Source organism: Glandiceps talaboti, chromosome 7 (genome assembly GCF_964340395.1).
Source record: "Glandiceps talaboti chromosome 7, keGlaTala1.1, whole genome shotgun sequence".
In the NCBI taxonomy this organism is placed as follows: Eukaryota; Metazoa; Hemichordata; class Enteropneusta; family Spengelidae; genus Glandiceps; species Glandiceps talaboti.
In genome coordinates, this window is record NC_135555.1 from 48,766 (window position 1) to 70,782 (window position 22,017).

General features: G+C 35.4%; 1 protein-coding gene across 3 annotated transcripts in view; it reads left to right on the plus strand.

Moving 5' to 3' along the window:
- Positions 1 to 22,017, plus strand: part of LOC144437657 (solute carrier family 12 member 4-like) — an 80,951-nt gene that overhangs the window by 34,051 nt on the left and 24,883 nt on the right. For all 3 annotated transcript variants that reach the window (XM_078126650.1, XM_078126651.1, XM_078126653.1), the window contains 7 exons: positions 3,703 to 3,888; positions 7,405 to 7,643; positions 11,762 to 11,967; positions 12,469 to 12,600; positions 13,244 to 13,342; positions 18,071 to 18,128; positions 20,938 to 21,231. In XM_078126650.1, the coding sequence (XP_077982776.1) occupies positions 3,703 to 3,888; positions 7,405 to 7,643; positions 11,762 to 11,967; positions 12,469 to 12,600; positions 13,244 to 13,342; positions 18,071 to 18,128; positions 20,938 to 21,231 (1,214 nt within the window). The remainder of the gene's footprint in view (positions 1 to 3,702; positions 3,889 to 7,404; positions 7,644 to 11,761; positions 11,968 to 12,468; positions 12,601 to 13,243; positions 13,343 to 18,070; positions 18,129 to 20,937; positions 21,232 to 22,017) is intronic.

Genomic DNA, 22,017 nt, shown 5'->3' on the forward strand with positions numbered 1-22,017 from the left:
AGCTTATAAATTACTAAGCTTACAAGCTTAAAGCTAGATGTAATATTATGAAATGAAACTTTTTTTTGGATATGATATGATATGATGTGTTTTGTTGTTAATGTTGCATTAAAAGACAAAGATGCTACAGTTGTGTAAAATGGAGGACCACATTAACCGTCCAGAATTGACTAAAAATCTAAACTGCATAAGATGGGAGCTTTGTCCCTAGGTAATGAATGATTTTGAAATGCTCGTGTTTAAAACAGCAACTGCCAACAGGATAAAAGACTTCTTAAAAGTGTTTTTATGAGCCCTAGGCACATGTAACCGGCGACCTGAAGGCAGGTATTGAATGAAACCTGTCATTTAGTGGGTGAGATGCATCATTGAGAATTGACATACCTTTCCTACGGAGAGCCTGTTTGTACAGTTCTCCAAGCTCTGTGAACTTGAACCCTACAAGTCTACTACATATGTTTACAATTCTCGACAGTCTTGTCTTATCTATAACAGAAAGATGACCAAACCATGAGACGATATTAAAAGTTAGAACACTCTCAATGCAGCAACGATACATAGAGAGACTAGAACATGGGTGCTAACGTTGAAACTCTTTAGTTTCCTCAAAAGAAAAAGACGTTGCTGAGCCTTTTTATAGATACTATCAGTGTTTTCCCTGAAATTGAGTTTCTGATCCATGTGAGAACCAAAATACTTAAATGACGTCACTATTTTCACATCCTGGCCATCAATACTAACTGGTTTCATTTTATCTGAGCTGCTACGATTAATAAGAATTAATTCCTTCATCTTGTTGATATTTAACGTGAGAAAACTGTCTATGAACCAAGAGCACAAATATCCTATACCTAGAAAGTACTTTGACAAAGAATCCTCAACTTTCAGTCCGACAACTAATGCCATATCATCGGCGAATTTGATAAGAGTTAAAACATCATTAGAAAGCCTGACTTCGTTGGTATAAATTGAAAACAAAATGGGCGAAAGGACACAGCCCTGTGGTGGACCTGTATTTATGGTTAGTTCATCAGACACATGACCATTAACAAGGACACGTTGTGGTCGATCACTTAAAAACTGCCTTATCCAAAGCACAACCTCTAAATTGACCTCTAAATCTAAAAGCCTATTATATTAATTCATTATGAGTATTCACAAAAATTGTGTGAAAGAGCAGTGATTTTGTTAAGGGCAGTATGAAGTAGGTAATATTTACCCAAATTCCCCAGGTATTTTACCATGGTTCCACACCAAAGTCAAAGTTATGGTACAAGATATGGAAATTTTGGCACCCATATTAATTGCTTACCTTGGGTAATACCCAACATTAGCAAAAACACTAAAGTATCAGATTCTATCAATCTATTTTTTCTGTAAGGGGAGGTATTAAAATGGCAGTGTCTGTGTGTATGTCTGTCTGTCTGTCTGTCTGTCTGTCCGTCCGTCCATCTGTGTGTGTCTGTGTGTCTGTCTGTGTCATCATTTTCTTAAAAAACGGTTGGCTCAATTATAATGAAATTTGATATAATGTTAGGGGTAATGGCTAGAACTGATTAGTTTTTGAGCGAGATCTGTTCATGTTAATTAGGTCAATCTATATATCAATAAAATCGACTAATTAAGCAATATCTTAAGACTATACTTCAATTTCAATATGATTTAGTACATGCGTTAAACATAACAAAGTGCATATGTCCTGTAGAATTTGTTGATGAACCTTACAGTGTTAATGAATAATTTGCATAATTGATTATGTTCGGTAATTAGACTATCTTAAGAATACATACTTCAATTTCAATATAATAAGCCATATTCCATCTCGCGGCAGATCTCACAAGATCCCATGAGATCCCATAGAGTACATAGGAACCACATTAGGGTGGGTCAAGCTGAAGTGTCAAATGCTTAATTTATGTTCTCAACATCATCGTACATACAGTACAATGTATATGATTGATCAAGTGAAGCAAACTTGTGGTTTTAAAAATGATATGCATATGGGGAATGTAAGTCACCAGCAGGGGTTTCATAACTAGCCTTCAGACGGCAATGTATGGCCATCTGGGTGTAGATGAAGAGCCGGTTGAAATCGACAGTCTCACGTTTGAAATCAGTTTCGACACAAATTTGAAAATACTACGTTTTGAATTAGAGTTGGATCCTCTCGAGGGATGGCAGGCCCCATGGTTATAGGAAATCTTGCTTGCCAGGCTGTGAAATTGCTATATTGTATCATTTAAAGCTTGATGATGCAACTTATAAGCTATATAGTTAATTTGCATATTAAATGAATGATTTTTTTTATGATTAAACAATACAATATGTTAACTATGTAAGCTTCAAACTTCATACACATTTTCGTAACATTAAATTTCCAATTAAGTGGTACATCATGTATAATAGCTCTAGTTCAGAGGTTTGCATTCCAACAATGTGTATAGGCCCAAAAATCGATGGTTTTGCCCTTACGAGAGGCATTCAGTTTAAATCTGGTGTGATATACCAGGATAGCATATTTTCTTATTTTGATTGTCTTACTTTACCTGTGCATATTAGTATACATTGTACTTCAATATAATATATCAGACATCAAACTCAATTGTTAGGTTTGTGGTTACAAATTGCTTTAGGTATCAAATAACATTTAATTAAATGTAATTGGGAGTTTTGGTTAGTGTACAGAATGAAGCTTTGCAACTCAATCTATGTACGCATACACAGCACTTTGTTGAGTTTCATTTTCAGTCCTCATGGTAACGTTTCATCAGTAGGGGTTTATATGTCTGTAACCATGGAAATGATGTTAATTGAGAATTAATTAGAATGAGTTAGGTAGTTATGTGTAATTTAAGTAGTGTACGTGTTTGTTTGTTTTTTTGTATTTTTTATTAATTATTTTCTGATGAATAAATGGTCACTGAAGAGACACAATAAATAAAAGATGTTAGTATGTCATGTTTTTATCTTTAAATAGTAACGTGATGTATTGTCATATCATTCTACATAGAACAATAATATTGATTCACCACTTAAAGTGGCACAAGCTGGGTGCATAAGCTGTTTGACTCAAGTGAAAATACTTACATAAGACCATAATTAAAGTGTATGAGAGTTACATGTATGTTAGTATTTTTGCATACCTTTGTGGGCACTCACTTCATATTTTCACATATTTAGCACCCTTAATAGCAACATGTACATTTTTCCTGTTTCTCATTATCTGACCACCCCAGCTCTGACATAAAAAAAAAAATTTCATCTGCCCATAATATTTTGTGGAACAGCACACTCTCTGGCAAGAATAAGCAAGTGTCTGGACTAACTTTATCATCAGTCATGGTGGTGGCAACGCTTGTTCATGAACAGAGCATTTCTTTCATCATGATGGATGTTATTCAAGTAGGGGGAAGGGTTTTAGAGGAGAAGCAATGCCCATTGTGTAGAGAAGGTGGGAAAGGGCCTGTTACCAGGAATCCAATAAAAAGAATATAGAGAGAAGAAAAGGAGAGGCAGAGAAACATAGAGATGATTTTTTTTTTAAATTTTTTTTGAAAGTGGCCGTATGGATGAGGATTCGATATTTATTTTGGAAATACTTTATCATTGCTTCCTACTTGAAAAATGAATGTAAAATAAGATAGTCCAAGTCTCTGTATGCTTTGTAATCTCATTCATTTCATCTTTTCTTGCATATTTCAGACAATGTTGACAGCTATATCAATGAGTGCCATAGCAACCAATGGTGTGGTACCAGGCGGTGGTTCATATTTCATGATCTCCAGGGCTCTGGGTCCTGAGTTTGGTGGTGCTGTCGGGATTCTCTTTTACCTTGGCACATCGTTTGCAGCAGCTATGTATATTCTTGGAGCAGTTGAAATTTTACTAGTGAGATATTTTGCATGAATTGTTTAATTAATTTCATTGTATTGTTGTATGTTGTTTGTAAAAGTTGTTGCAGTGTGTGGATAAAGAGATATTTCAGATCTTTCATATTTTGTGGCAATTAAAATTTGGTTTACCAGCAACAAAATCTACATGTAGTAAGAAATATTGTAAATAGTATGAAGAATTATCATTTAAAATCATGATAGTTATAATTTAGGATAGCCAGGCAATGGTCATTGCCATTCTTACCATACATTTCAAAATAAACTGAAGAATGGTAAGGCTGTTTAATGAAACAAAAGAAAAATGATGCATGTTTTAAAAGTACAGGAGGCAAACCAGCTGTGTACTACTAATTGTATGACAAAGTATAGCTGCAATATTTTTGATACCAGTTGTAATAAGAATATGGTGTGAACAATAAAACCATAAAGCCAACTGTGCTGGCTTTAAATAATGAATGTCATCTTATGAAAACAAAATTTGAAATGTTTAGTGGGGAGAGTGCAATTTTTAGCACAATGGAAACTACAATGAAACTGCAGTTCACTAGTGCTGTAGGCATGTGTACTGTATGTATGTACTAATAGATGTTAAAGTAGTCTAAACTAGATATATTATGACTTGAATAGTAAAGTAGTCTAAACTAGATGACTTAGACATTAAACTAGTCTAAACTAGATATATTATAACTTAGATAGTAAAGTAGTCTAAACTAGATATATTATGACTTAGATAGTAAAGTAGTCTAAACTAGATATATTATGACTTAGATAGTAAAGTAGTCTAAACTAGATATATTATAACTTAGATAGTAAAGTAGTCTAAACTAAATATATTATGACTTAGATAGTAAAGTAGTCTAAACTAGATGTCTTAGACAATAAACTAGTCTAAACTAGATATATTATGACTTAGGCAATAAACTAGTCTATTAAAAGTAGATATATTATGGTGAATTAGTAAAGTCGTCTCAACTATATATAATTTGATGACTTAGTAAAGTAGTCTAAACTAGATGACTTAGACAAACTAGTCTAAACTAGATGTATTTTGATGACTTGGACAGTAGTGTAAACTAGATATATTTGATGATACATAGTGAAGTAGTCTATTAAAACTAGATGACTCAGACAAAGTAGTTTAAACTAAATGACTTAGACAATAAACTAGTCTAAACTAGGTGACTTAGACAATAAACTAGTCTAAATGAAATGACTTAGACAATAAACTAGTCTAAATTAGATGTATTTTGATGACTTGGACAGTAGTCTCAACTAGATATATTTGATGATAGATAGTGAAGTAGTCTAAACTAGATGACTTTAATAGACAATAGACTAGTCTAAACTAAATGTATTTTGATGACTTGGACAGTAGTGTAAACTAGATGACTTAGGCAATAAAGTAATCTAAACTAGATATTTTATGACTTAGACAGTAAAGTAGTCTAAACTAGATGACTTAGACAATAAACTAGTCTAATTGAAAGAAGTGTTCAATAGCAGAATATTGAATTTCAGTCTCTGGAGCCAGGTGATGATCAGCTTTAAAATAGTAAAATTATTTGTTAATTACATGATGGATGTAATTTGTTTTCACTGTATATAGACTTTGAATAGATTGCTTCATTTATTCCTAGTTTGGACAATAGCAATCCCTCGGATTGAATAAGGTGTTGTTAGATTTTAATATAGCACATGACACAACGCTAATTAGTATTAATGTGTGCAAGTTAGATTGTGCATATTGATCTAGAAGTCAATTTGATAGTCACATAGAGGAAGATAGGACACAGGTTTTCCAATGTACATATGTCTCAACTATTCAATGAAATATTATATGTTATTGAGTGCAGCTTTAAAAAGAAAATGTGAATAATGATGAAATATTGATAAATCCAAAGAAATGTATGATAAGTCAATTGTGATTAATTCTAAAACAAAATAGTGTCAAAAGAAGTAATGTATTGGTAAAAGAGGTATCACAGAGGTTTCTCAGGGGTTTCAGTAGAAGCAATCTGATTAAAATTTGATCTAGCAGAGATTAATAGAATCCCACACCCCCAATGCAATGGGCTGAGATGGAATATCTAATTCCAAACATCGTAATATTAAGATCAAGGCTTCAATGACTTATATATCACTACTTGTTGTAAGAGACAGACTAATTTGGAAACATTAGTTAATTTGTTGCAATATTTATACAGAGAGTATGACCAAAAATTCTATCATTGTTACTGTACCGGAGCTCGAGGCACACAACGGGATGGTTTACTTTCAAACATCATGACTACATGTATAGAATATTGCCAATGCATGAATGTTTACAATTAATTACTAGTATGTACATGGATACAAAATATCAAGTATACATTCCATTTTGGAGGTCATCAGGGGATAAAGCAGGAAAACAGCTCTGACGACTTGTAGTCATTGGCATTTCTACGGTTGCACTACGTGTTAGTCACTGGTACCAGTACCCGCGGTGGCTCGATCATTAGGCGAGTTATTTTTCACCTGAAGCGTTATCTCCAAGGGTAAACAATCAATATGTTCCAAGGGGTTTAAATTCTCCGATCATAACAAAAACATGAGAATCCTACCTAAATGCATCACCAATAGTTTATCATCTTAGGCGCGGAATAAATGTAGCCTGTTCACTCTGTTATCATCTGCCAGAATGTACGAAGTGCCGGTTCTACATTACACGTTATTCTATTCGTCAATCAACGCCTGCTGTCTATGGAACGTAATAATCCAATCAGCAATAGGTTTATAAAACAAAATTTAAGTCATGCATTGATACAGAGTGTGAGATCGATTTGTCCTCACACTGGCTGTCCCACACTCTCAGCTTGCAGGAACGTGAAAACAATATTTCTACAGGTGTTTGTACGTATTTGTTTAATAGGGGTTTCACAGTGGTTACTCTGGGGTTTCAGTAGAAGCAATCTGATTAAAATTTGATTTGACAGAGAGCACTATTTCACATCTACAGGTGTTTGTCTCTTGACTCTTCTTTTTTGTTTATGTCAGGTGTTTGCATAGTTGGTATGAAATGTACATGTAGTCAATAAAACAAGTCTTTTAGATCAAATTTTAATCAGATTCCAACAGAAGTAAGTCCAAAAGAAGTAAGTGTAGAGAATGAAAAGTGGTAAAACTTTACACAGAGCGTACTGTTAGTGTTTTTTCTAATTCATAGAATTTAGTAAACTGTTCTGGAAGTCTAATTCATTTAGAAACCGTAGTAATATGTTCTGGAAGTCTAATTCATTTAGAAACCAAGTCAAAAGGGAAGTCAAATTCGTTGAAAATTTCATAGGAAAATTGGAACATTTCCTTTGTATTTATAATAATAGTATTTTATCATAATTCTTTGTTTGTTAGGTGTTTTTACTGTTGCCTACAAACCAGGAAATCTACATGTATGTTATTATTGGTGATATCAGTTAGAAATAATTGCTTTTAATAACTATCTCAAAGCATTGTCCAACTATTTGTCTTATTGCAGACTTACATGGCTCCAGGCATGTCTTTATTTGGTGAACTGAGTGGTGTTGGGGCTGCACAGAGCCCTGCTATGTTTAATAACATGCGTGTGTATGGCTCAATCTTGCTTATATTGATGTCACTAATGGTGTTTGTTGGTGTCAAATATGTCAACAAGTGTGCGTCCTTGTTCTTAGCTTGTGTTATTATATCCGTCATTTGTATCTATATTGGATACTTTGTACCACACAGTGCACCATTGTAAGTATGTCTTAATTTACTCAGCAACTACCTTGAAATTTACAGTCAGCAATACTTTGATTACTGGGATAAATATACTGTAATGCTACACATTGAGAACTATCGAATGACTTTTGTCAATTTTATGTGTGAATTCAACTTCGTTACATCAAACCAATAACAATGTGTCATCTGTTTCATGCTTAAATCAGACTTTTGCTACATTTAACCAATGGCATAATATCAGTTCTATGTATAAATGAGAACTTGCTACACTGTCCCAATTTGTTTACAAAACTTGGAATTACCTACTGTACTGTCTCGGTAATTGTATGTTGTTGAATGTATTTACCCACATTGTGGAAGGATATATGCACATATCTCAGTTTTAACTCATTTATAGTGGGATTATGTAGACAAGTCCCACAGGATATTGTGCTTATATCGATAGTCAAAATCTTGAAGGTAAAATTTACTGTCCCCTGTCATCACTGTGTGGCATCATAAGAATAATTGTATTTGTTTATCAATGTAACAAAAATTCATGGATGTCTAATAAGTCCCAAAAAAAGTGATGTGGGTCTCCATTTGCTAAGTGCATGTATTGGTCAAATATCTGTTATTGGTCAGTAAATTAATGTAATTACAGCTCAAACATGTGTAAGAGTCATCATCATCATATTAGGCCATAGCCACAATGCTTGACTGTTGGCGCTGAATAGCACATTCTCTTGTGGCGTCCAGGCTGCCCATAGTCCACAAACCAGTGATTGTAATCCATTGTCTGGGATTACCATGGCGGTTTTTACCTCCCCTCAATAGCTGCAAATACTAAAGTATGCGGGTGGCACTTCCAAGTCCATATTTGCTCAATTTTCACCTCTTATCACATTCAACAGTCCATCATACTCTTTCACACCAATAGTTCTTTTTACCCATTTGTTAGTTCTCCAATCCGTCCAGCTCACATACAACACTCCTCACCACACCCACAGCTCAAACACAGTTATCCTTTTTCTCAGCATCTAACTCTCACAACCATAAACCGCAATACTCCATACCAAGGCCACAACCAATGTCTTCTTCAACTGGAGGCTCGAACCTGCAACCTGTAGATTCCAAGCCGATCACGCTAACCATTCACCCATCATGACTCCACATTGCAGGTCAAGTGCGCTTCACCATATTTTTACAGGCTAATTGTCATTGCTGTTCCAGGCCATCACACACATTTTTGCCTCATTGATCATCAACTCAAACTTCACACTTTTGCTCTTTACCACCTCGCCTTACTCCTCCCACTCCGACTTCATTATTCCAACAAGCATGGTGTCATCAGCATAGCGGATGTTTAACACACTATGGCTGCCAATCACACATCCACTTCTGTCTGGCATCTTACTCTCTACCTTGTGCATATGATTTTCTACACAACCACTTTGAAAAGCATAGGTGACAATGAACATCCCACACAGACACCTTTCTCAAATGGGAAAGACTCTGCCCATCCTCAACTTGCATGACACTAATTGCCTTGACATAGAGAAAGCGAATCAGCCAGGTTAGGTGCTCAGGTATCCCAAACTGCCTTCCATAACTCAGTGTGATGAACCATGTAAAATGCCTTGGCATAATCAATAAACATCATCCAAAGCTGTTAGTCTTGCTTACTCTTCGTCTTCTTCACTAGGTTATGTAGAAGTAACATGACTAATCACACTCAGTGTTCAATAATTAGTGCATTCTTGGGTGCCTGCAACCTATGGCATCATCACAATGTTGGATATAATTATAACCCAGCCATTTGGCCACTCTCCCGTCTGACATATCTGGTCTATCATCGGCTTCAGTGTGTCAATGACTGTTTCTCCACCTGCCTTCAGGGCTTCTGTTGGTATACCAACTGCTTTCCAACATTTCATTCTCTGTAATGCCATTCTTATTTCATCTTTTACAACTTTTGGTTTCACCTCTGTATCCTCTATGACCCACTCATCTAGATTGTGAGAGGTAGGGTCCACTTGGAAGAGTGTTCTGCAGTAATACAACTAGTGTTCATTGATCTTCTTCCTCTCATACAGTTAATGCCCTTTCTCATCTTTGATCCCAATACCTTTATTTGGCCGACTTGGCTGGGTAATATTGCCTCTGAAGTGCAGCATGATTACAAAGTTGGTTATACTAGCAACGCATATGCAGTTGTGATAACCTTGAGCGGAAAGCCATTTTTCTCGGCCTTCAAACATGTGTCCTTCACTTCATGTGACAGTCTGGTGTAACTTTCACTTTGCAAACCATTTGCTTTTGCCTTCCATCTCTCCTCGATCAAATTAACACATTCCTCATTCACCCATGTTTCTTTCTTAGAGTGATTTATTGGGCATATCTACTTGATAGTCTCATGTAGATGTTTCCAAGTATGCTCTTTACTTTCCATCCCATCCTCCTCAAACATTCAAGCTCTCTGTAAAGCCACTTGTACCACACACCATAGTTTTTTGTGGGTGCTTCTTCACACTCCAGAATTTTCCTTTGATTTTAGCCCATACAATCTGATGGTCACTGCTGCAATCAGCGCTGGGTAGAGTTCTGGAGTCTAAACATTCGTACCTGTCCCTACGCGTAATGGTGATGAAATCAATTTGGTTGTGGTGTCTGTCACCTGGTGATGCTCTAATATAACACTACTGTTCCAATGTTGAAAACATGTATTCAGTGCAACTAGGTTGTTGTCTTCTAGCCAGTCCAGCAGCATTTTGCTCTGTTCATTCAGAATGCCCAGACCAAACATACCACAAGCCTCATGTAACGTTTTCTCATCAGTCTTGGCATTCAAATCTCCCATCACTATTCTCTCTTCGAACACTGTTTTATGAGCGTTTGCATATCTCCATAGATGTCAATCACGGCCTAAGAAGTGGGCATATGCACCTGGATGATGTTAATCGGCTTAATTTTAGCATGTATACTCATCATGATCCTGTTGTCCACTGGAACTACTGCAGTGGATGTGACACCAAAAATCCTACCCTACCCCATGCACGTGTTGTTTTCCACCACTATACAATGTAGTACATCTTCCACCTCTCTTTGGTTACCTCTCCAACACCTTTCCATCTAACCTATATCATTCCAAGAACATTGGTGTTGAGATGTTCAGCTTCTGCTCTTACTAGCTCTAACGTTCCAAGTTCAAACAATGTCCAAGCATTCCACATGGCTATGTTTAGTACTTTTAACTTTTCTGGCTTGTTGAAATCCAGCAAAATATTTCCTCTACTGAATACTGTTCAGAAAATAGACAAAAGTTTATGTCTTTATAAAAGCAGCCGGAAATATTCCCTTTATAGGTCTATTTTGTATTTAGATTTGTATGTTAATGGTGTTTTGCATATTATAACTAACAATAAATTGTAATATTAGTCATGTAGAGGTGGAATGCTTTTTGCAAAGTGAATAACAATGGAAAGCTCAATTAGACATAAAGATTTATATTGGACATTTGGATATTGTGACTTCACAAATCGAGTGAGAAACTAAAGTTGTTGAGAGATACAATATCTTTATTCTGTGGAATAAAACTTATGACTGTTCAAACTTAAGGACCCAACACCAAGACCTATCTGTATATTATTGCACTGCACAGCAGCACTTCACAACGGAGTGTGTGTACAGTCTACTTTTATGTGTCCACATGTCGTTTTTGCTTTAATACCATAAAATGAGAAAAACTTTAAAATCAAAGTTTTATGACTTTTCAAACTTAAGGACCCAGCACCAAGACATATCTGTACCTTATTGCACTGCACAGCACTTCACAACAGAGTGTGTGTACAGTCTACTTTTATGTGTCCACATTGTTCAATGTCGTTTTTTGCTTTAATACCATAAAATGAGAAAAACTTTAAAATCAAAGTTTTCTGATTTTATTAATTCTGCAAAACCAACAGAACAGCAGGGATAATATATTGATTTTCCAATGGATGATAGCACATCAAGATGTTTTCCTGTCTTTCAATAGTGTCATGGCCAAATTTCGATTTTGCTTTACCCAACTTCTTAGTTGTGGTCAGTTTGATAATTTAAGCAGACATGTCAGACCTCATACTAACTCTGCCTGTTTACTTGTATAATTACAGGTACTGTCAAATGGGTGGTAATATAGCCCTACAGCAAGACACCAGTAAACCATGTGCCTGGTTTGATGACGATGGCAACTATACAGATCTAGCAGCAATGTACTGTGATTATAACAATCCTAACTTAACATGTGGTGATTACTATGCAGACAATGAGTTAAAATCTATCCCAGCTATACCTGGAATTGCTAGTGGAGAATTTATTAGTAAGTTGTGTATGACTTACATGTGTGTGTGTGCTGGGGGGTTCACTTGGTGATCACATATAGTGATTACTATGCAGAAAATGCCAATTACAGCTAGGCTATCCATGCTATATGTACTGGGATTGTCATTGGAGAGGTTATGAGTGTGTCTGTGTACTTCTCTTTTGTCTGTCTATATCCGTATGAGTGTGCAAATCTGCCTCTCTGTATGCAATAGTGGGCATCTATGTCTGCATGTGTGCATTGTGTGTCTGTCTGTCTGTCTGCCTGATGGACGTGTCTGTCTGTGTCTGTCTAAATTAACATTTCTGTGTACTGTTAGTCTATCTGAATGTATGTGTGTATGTATGTATGTGTGTGTGTGTGTGTGTGTCTGTGTCTGTGTCAAACCACTGTTTCACTAATTGCCCTTGGTATTTGATGGGAATGTTACTGTTGGTGTCTGGTTGTGAATTCATTCAAGGTATTATGGGTGAAGTATGAAACATTGATATGTTACAGGAAATGGTATGAGTTACTACAGAAAAGATGGTGAAGTATTACAAGGCCAGAAAGGTGTCAACAATCAGATAGTGTCTGATATGACAACATCATTTACAGTGCTGTTAGCTATTTTCTTTCCCTCTGTTACTGGTGAGTTTCTATGATAACCACATCATTTACAGTGTTGTTAGCCATTTTCTTTCCCTCTGTCACTTGTAAGTTTCTATGACAACCACATCATTTACAGTACTAATGGCTGTATACTTACCTTTGTCACTGCTAAGTTTCTATGACAACCACATTGTTTGCAGTACTGTTAGCCATTTTCTCTCTGGCTGTAACCAGTGACATGATGCACTATGATCTCTTTGGAATGAACTCTTATTACAGTGAAAAACTTTGTTACCAGTATGATAAACTCTATTTTAGACCCTTCAAAACATATGATGATCAAAAGATTGATAGTTGAAGAATAGATAAGAAATATATGCAACACTCTTCCAATGAGAAAAGTATGACTATAATACACTTTAACATGTTGATGACCAGGGTTTTAATCCCAGATTCTCACTTTAGTCTTATCTTGTCTGTGTTTTGGACCAACTTTTCATGTGACTCTGTCGTGCAACTGTTTTTCACTCCTGAAGTTTTAATCCTTTTTGGACTTGGCCTTAACATAGTTTTGAAAATGAAATAGAAGTGAAAATAACATTGGTGTAGATACAAATTAGTTCCATGCTACTAGCACCAATAGACACCTTAAGTCAACTGTTCATGTTTGTTTCTCCAACAGGTATCATGGCAGGCTCTAATAGATCAGGTGATTTGAAAGATGCCCAGAAATCTATTCCTATGGGAACCATAGCTGCCATTCTGACCACTTCAATTCTTTGTATCCTTTGTAGATTTGATAGTTTATTTGTATTGTCTATTGTCTGCTAATGGTCTTGTCTATTGTCTGGTACCAGTCTTGTCTATTGTGTGGTACCAGTCTTGTCTATTGTCTGCTAATGGTCTTGTCTATTGTCTGGTACCAGTCTTGTCTATTGTCTGGTACCAGTCTTGTCTATTGTCTGCTAATGGTCTTGTCTATTGTCTGGTATCAGTCTTGTCTATTGTCTGGTACCAGTCTCGTCTATTGTCTGGTATCAGTCTTGTGTATTGTCTGCTATTGGTCTTGTCTATTGCCTGGTAACAGTCTTGTCTATTGCCTGGTAACAGTCTTGTCTATTGTCTGCTATCAGTCTTGTCTATTGTCTAGTATCAGTCTTGTGTATTGTCTGGTATCAGTCTTGCGTATTGTCTGGTATCAGTCTTGTCTATTGTCTGGTATCAGTCTTGTCTTCATCAAAATATCTTTGGATTTCCCATGTACTATGAAATACTACATATTCAATTATTTTTTATTTTTAGCACACTGAATATTAATTTAGTAGTGCTGTAGGTATCGCAAAATGTGTGTGTGTGTATGCTTAAATGACTTAAAGTCAAAACCTCCTGACTGATTGCCTTGAGATTTGGTGAAAACATTACTTTGAGTGTGTAGATGAAAATTTGTCGAAATGAAAGCTATCAATCCGTGGTTTTATAATCACACTGGTTTTCATTGTTGTCAGTGCAATGCAGTGTGGGATGTGTTATGTAATATTATATAATCACCAGACAAAGTCCATATGCCCATCTTGCTTTGCATGTGTCAAGGCTTGTTGAAATATGTGTGTGAGGATGTTATTTTTAGTCCCCAATGGGCACCACCCACAACCGGAAGGGGACTTATGCACCTCTGACTCAATGGAATTCTTATCTGTATTTTGAAAAAATCAGGATTTAGTTTTCACTGAACTGCATGTGTATTAGGGAGACCTAATACATCCATGCTGCATGGTATGTGTTACTTATTTGTTATGGTATACTAGTATGCTCAGACCACTAAGAGAACAGACTAGCAACGCCTATTGTATTAGGTGTGTCACTATCCTCCTTCAATTGAATAAACATTGAAAAGATGTATGTAAATTTGCCTAGCAACAAGACCAAGCCCATAGCAAATCAAATGATCACATATACTGCGAAGATAACAGGAATTGAAAGACGAATGAATAAACATTCACAAAATGTATGCAAATGTGTCTAGCAACAAGACCACACCCACAGCAACAGGCAAACGATGAAATATTTGCGAACATAATATCAGGAATTCATACACAAGTGAACAAAAACTTTCAAAAATGTATACAAATATATCTAACAACATGACCATGCCCATAGCAACAGCCAAATGATCACATATATCGCAAAGATGCAACATGGTTGGATAGGCAACTGGATATACATTCAGCAAATGAACACCTATTGTGAGCATGGACTAGCATATGGATAAACATGTTTAAAAACTGTACAGTTGTGTTACAACGCAATTGGCGGTATTTTAAAAATGATTTCAAACATTCATTCATTCATTCCTTCATTCACCAGAGGAAAAGCCACGTTGCTAGTCTGTTCTTTTTGTGGTCTGAAGTACATGTTACTGGTTCAAATGCTACCTTGTCTCTGTGAGAATGGTAAACAGTCTTTGTCCAGGGATATCTACTTTGTTTAGCAGCTGACTAAAACAAAGGGAACAGAATTCATTAGTCTCATTACCAATTGATTAATTGCAAATGCATTCATACATGAACAAGACAACAGCTGTTCAGTAATATATATTGTTTCTTTGTTACCATATGAATAAAAAACTCCATGTTCATGGCTATGTACTAGTACATTGTAGATTCAAAGATATTTGCGCTCTAGCAAACTACGACAATTTTGCTTTCAACATAAAGGCACTTTCTGCTAATACTACCTCCATGCACAGTCACTCTAGCACAGGGATAGAGGGACTGTGCTCCATGCTTTCAGAGCACACATAAAGATGTACATTGAAAAAAATTGAATATTGAGAAACAGTGACATGTCTTGTCATATTTACCTGTCTGTGTGTATATATGCCAATGACCAAGCTGAACTGTTGAGTGTTAAGACATCACATGCATTTTTCTGGCATACATGGCTGGCCACAGTTGCATGACCATAACTGCTGTGATATTATTATAGACCAGGCAATTTCGTATCAATTCAAAACTTGCTTGTACCTAGTGTACTTTGTCATGATGTTGCACTTTGGAGATGATCCAGGCCTGAACCATTGAGCGCCTCTAGGTAGACAAATTTGTTGCAAAACATGCATGTATACTTGAAATGTGTGTTGAAATGTGCACTGTCCCGGCAAACTCTTCAACTCTTGTGCATACAACCATGGAAGTATCACTGATGCTGACACTTCCATGATACAAGAGAGACAAAACTCACCCATAATTTGCCCCGGTGTTGTTTCCATAGCAACTCTGGCTTTGTCATTGGTTGGTAAAAGTGAAATGAAAATGACAGTTTAATAGATGGTATGTGCTTATATCTCTTTGTATGTATCAGGATCTCTATGATATTTGAATCCTTTTGCATTTCTAAAGACTTCCTATAGGAATCCTATTGTATTCCTACAAGAATCCTGTAGGAATCCTATTGTATTCCTAAAAGAATCCTATAGGAATCCTATTGTATTCCTTCAAGAATCCTATAGGAATCCTATTGTATTCCTAAAGGAATCCTATTGTATTCCTAAAAGAATCCTATAGGAATCCTATTGTATTCCTTCAAGAATCCTATAGGAATCCTATTGTATTCCTAAAAGAATCCTATAGGAATCCTATTGTATTCCTAAAAGAATCCTAAAGGAATCCTATTGTATTCCTAAAGGAATCCTATTGTATTCCTTCAAGAATCCTATAGGAATCCTATTGTATTCCTACAAGAATCCTATATGAATCCTATAATGGTATTCCTAAAAGAATCCTATAGGAATCCTATTGTATTCCTAAAAGAATCCTAAAGGAATCCTATTGTATTCCTAAAGGAATCCTATTGTATTCCTTCAAGAATCCTATATGAATCCTATAATGGTATTCCTAAAAGAATCCTATAGGAATCCTATTGTATTCCTAAAAGAATCCTAAAGGAATCCTATTGTATTCCTAAAGGAATCCTATTGTATTCCTAAAAGAATCCTATAGGAATCCTATTGTATTCCTTCAAGAATCCTATAGGAATCCTATTGTATTCCTAAAAGAATCCTATAGGAATCCTATTGTATTCCTAAAAGAATCCTAAAGGAATCCTATTGTATTCCTAAAGGAATCCTATTGTATTCCTTCAAGAATCCTATAGGAATCCTATTGTATTCCTACAAGAATCCTATATGAATCCTATAATGGTATTCCTAAAAGAATCCTATAGGAATCCTATTGTATTCCTAACAGAATCCTATAGGAATCCTTTAGTATTTGTAAACGACTTATAAATTGCTCATTTTAATAATGAACAACCCAAAGTCCAAGTGCAATATGCAAATTAGGTCTAAAAATGTGTCGTTTTGGTCAAAAATCTTCCAAAATTTAATGGGGATGCATTTGGGGATGTGTAGGTGACAAACTATTAAGCATGTAATGATCTCATTTGCGATATGTATTGTGGACAAAAACTTATTTCTCAAAAAGTACTTAGGGCTGAAATTTGGTGAGATGTTTCTAGACATGTTATTCTCCACCCAGATGTTTAAAATTATTTACACAATTGGCCCTAGCAGTCATGACCAAGCCAAATGCCAGTATATTTTGCTAAAATAACATCATCTGGTAGGCAAGTGAGTAAACATTTAAAAAATGTATGCAAATATACCTAGCAATGGTGTATATCACAAAGATAACATGGGCATGCCCATAGCAACAGCCAAATGATTGTGTATATTGCAAAGATAACAAGGATTAATAGACAAGTGAATGAACTTTCAAAAAATGTATGCAAATATGCCTAGCAGCAAGACCCCCACCCACAGCAACAGTCAAACGATGGTGTGTATGGTAAAGATAACAACAGGGCTGGATAGGCAACTGGATAATCATTCAGCAAATGAACTCTTATACCTAGCTTGGATCAGCATGTGGATAAATATTTTAACGAAATGTACATTTGTGCTACAATGGCATTGGTGCTATTTTAGTGTGTTTTTTACATTGTAATGAATTTCCAGTGAATATGCATTATTTATTAATACATACTATGTGTTATCGGTGTAAATCAGATCCAGGGAAACAGTAAATTTCTCTTTTCCATGAGGCCAGAACAAGTTTTGTTCCAGTTAGAGAGAGTAAATCAACCATGAATAAAATGGCAGATGTGAAAAAGCATAGTGTATTAAAGTATTCATGCCCAATGTGATCAATTTACTTTCAGAGCTGACATTTGGTGGCATTAACTGCATTAAGTTTGTCAATTATAATTATGCCGAGAAGAGAGTTAAATTGACATCCCAAACAAAATTCCTTCATGTCGTTTTTGAACACAGAACATAAACATGAATGATTTTACCAGGATTAATTTGTCATATACTAAACAGAATACTGTCACTACGAAATTTAATTTGTGTATCTATTCTTTTCTCTGAATACTGGAAATATTTCCTGTCCTGGAAAGCTGACACATTGTGCATGTATTTCATTAACGTTTTGCCTTGACATCGAATCAGATTTATCTAGTGTTCTATTCTTCGGTGCAACTGTTGAAGGGGAAGTCCTCAGAGATAAGTAAGTATGACCTTGTACCATTTGATATTGTATCACATGCAAATATCTGTGAAATAAATACATACTATGTATACAGTATTTCTTTGTGTAATAAGGCTCTCATTTCTTTGATTCTACCATAGAGGGAGCTGTTCATACAGACAACTGTCATCTCCCAAATTGTCTCTTTAATTAACATTTTTAATAGATTTTAGCTCCGCTGTCAGGTTTAGGTTGAATCTCCATCATCGGCTTTTGTCTGTCCGTCAACTTTTCTACTTTCCTCTTCTCCAAAACTAGTGGGTCAATTGACCTGAAATTTGTTCTGTGGGTGTCATTTGATGAGCAGATATAAGTTTGTTCAAGACAAGTTGATTGGGTCATTTTTATGCAAATTATGTCTAAAAATAGAATTTTGTTAAAAATGCTTTAAATCTCCAAAACTACTGGGCAAATTAAGTTGAAATTTCTTGTATTGGTGTCTTTGGATGAGCAGATATAAGTTTGTTCAATACAAATTGACTGGGTCATTAATGTGCAAATTAGGTCTAAATATAATATTTGGTAAAAAAGGTTTTATTTTTATTTATTTAATTATCGATGACAAATTGAGTGGGTCATTAATATGCAAATTAGGTCTAAAAATAGAATTTTTGGTAAAATGCTTCAAAAATCTTCAAAACTACTAGGCCAATTGAATTGAAATTTGTTGTGTAGGTGTCTTGGGATGAGCATATATAAGTTTGTTCAAGACAAGTTGATTGGGTTATATATGCAAATTAGGTGTAAAAATAGAATTTTTGTAAAATGGTGACTATTTTATAAAAGTACAATATTTTACCTACTTTCTGTGTTAAATGTGTTCTATTTGCAAAAACAAAATTGTATAGTGTTACCAAAAAAAGGGAACAAAAAACCAGCAGAGCTACCGTATTCTGACTGATAACTTAAAGTCATTTGTTACCTTCCATAAGCAGGAAGGCTATAATTTAGGGATGGGATGTCTCTGTCATCGTTTCTCAAAAATGGCTTGCTCAATTCAAACGAAATATGGTGTACATATTCTTTAGGGCAATGGCTTGAATAGTCTTGCTGCTAGACGTTCAGGCTTTCTTTCGATGCTATAACTATAAGCGAACGAAGTTCGCATGTGAGGGCTTGCCCAAACAGTCTAGCGAATGTCATTTTCAGACCGGCCATTCCATTGAGATTACGATAGGCGGTGGGTTGGGCCATATATGTATATATATACTTTAATATATTCAATAACCTATGACCTCTATAAACGTACATACTAATGTGCAATATCACTTGATCATAACAAATTACACATGGTAATACCACTATAGCTTATCGGTTTATTGTAATTGTGAGTTTGATGAGTGTGTAGACGTTGTCATTCACACATTTCAGTTAACGCATTGGTAGTTATTTATACAAGCCCCTCCTTAAGATGAATATGCATGAAAATTTAGCTATTGTCCTCTGTTTGTGCTTGTCGCTAATACGGTTCTCTGATTGGCAGTTATTTATATCCTGATGACATTTGCTAGACCTCGGATGTTCCATCCTCGATAGCGTTGTTCGGCTGTGTGTCATATTTTATCGGAAGAACATCCGAGGGCTAGCTGATAGACTATGGCTTGAACTGATTAGGCTTTGGTAATCATACCACGAATATTTATGAGTAATTTGTATAATTAATGATTTACGGTAATTAGGCTATATCTTAAGAATGCAAACTTCAAGTTCTTTTATACTTTGGTACAAACATTCATGATACCCTACACATGTCGTATAAATCTTATTGAATCAGATGTAAATGTTAGTTTATATGACTGATTTGCATAAGTAACGAGTTTCAGTAATTAAGCTACCCCTTACGAATGCCCACTTAAATTCAATATATGATTTGCTACATACATCATCAATCATAACAAAGAGCATGTAGCTTCTAAAGAGGTTGTTGATGTAGCTTTTAGTTTTAATTACTCATTTGCATAATTGATGATTAACAGTAATTAGGCTATATCTAGCTTGAACATTCAAATTCAATAGAATTTGGTATATACTTCAAATATAACTAATCGCACATGTTGTTAAAAGCTTGTTGAGGTAGCTTTTAGTTTTAATGAGTCATTTACATAACTAATGATTTTCAGTAATTAGGCTTTGTCTTAAGCATGCCACTTCAAATTCATTATAACTTGGTACATACATCAACCATAACAATGAGCACATGTTCTAAAAATGTATGTTCATGTAACTGTTAGTTGTAATATTTCATTTGCATAATTAATGATTTTCAGTACTTTGGGCATATTTTAAGAACACATACTTTATTAGTTTTTAATTGTAATCAGTCATGTGTTAGTTGAATATTTTGAGCTTCACATTACTTAGTTAATTTGGTGCACAGATTGATGATAACAAATTGCATATATCCTATAAAGTTAGGTTATTCATTTGTATAATTAATGATTTTGGTAATTTGGCAATATCTTCAAGTTATTAATAAGTATACAAACTTCAGATTTCTTATAGTTTGTCATAACTTTTTGCCAATAAAGGAGTATATCATGTATGATAGCTATAGCTATGAATTTTGCATTCCCTTACAGAAGGAGTTCAGTTTAAATCTGGTACTGATTAGTTCATTCTGTATGGAAGCCATCCATTAAAATGATATGATTGTTCTTTGTAGGTTTGGTGAGAGTGTAGGCGGCTCGTTAGTTGTAGCTAGATTAGCATGGCCAAATGAATGGGTCATTCTGATTGGTTCATTCTGTATGGAAGCCATCCAATAAAATGATATGATTGTTCTTTGTAGGTTTGGTGAGAGTGTAGGCGGCTCCTTAGTTGTAGCTAGATTAGCATGGCCAAATGAATGGGTCATTCTGATTGGTTCATTTCTTTCAACTGTTGGAGCTGGATTGCAGAGTTTAACAGGTGCACCGCGTCTTTTACAAGCCATTGCCAAGGACAACTTGATACCGGTCCTAGCAGTTTTTGGTAGAGGGTCTGCAACTGGAGAACCTACATGGGCACTGTTACTGACTGCTTGTATTACAGAAGTTGGTATCCTGATTGCAAGTCTTGATATGGTGGCACCCATCATTACAATGTAAGATCATAATTTGTCATAAATACACATTGAAATATGGATAAAAAATCTGTAGACTTCCCATGTAAAGCTGTAAATGAATCATGATGTATTAGTACCCATTCAGTGTTTTTCACAAGGGGAATATCAAGTAGGTCAAATTTATCAGTGGTCCCTTTCTTTATTACCAGGTCGTACAGCTTATGGGCCCTCCTAAAATCCCATATCCGGGCCGTCAAGATTATTGTATGTTGACTCGGTAGAACGCCCCTCGAGTTCAAATTTCACTGAATGTATGTTGAAATGTTGAAGGTAGAATGCCCCTCGGTTCAAATTTCATTGAATGTATGTTGAAGGTAGAATGCCCCTCAAGTTCAAATTTCACTGAATGTATGTTGAAGGTAGAATGCCCCTCGGGTTCAAATTTCATTGAATGTATGTTGAAGGTAGAATGCCCCTCGGTTCAAATTTCATTGAATGTATGTTGAAATGTTGAAGGTAGAATGCCCCTCGGTTCAAATTTCATTGAATGTATGTTGAAGGTAGAATGCCCCTCGGGTTCAAATTTCACTGAATGTATGTTGAAGGTAGAATGCCCCTCGGGTTCAAATTTCACTGAATGCATGTTGAAGGTAGAATGCTCCTCGGAACAATAAGACTATATATTCCATATTTTTTGTTCAACTTGGCTCGTGCATGGTATAATTAACAGAAATTTGATGGTCCACCGTCTTGTTTTAAGGAAATCGACAATCTTTTGTTTTCCTGTAGCATTAACAAAGTATTCAGTGGCCATATTGGATTCAA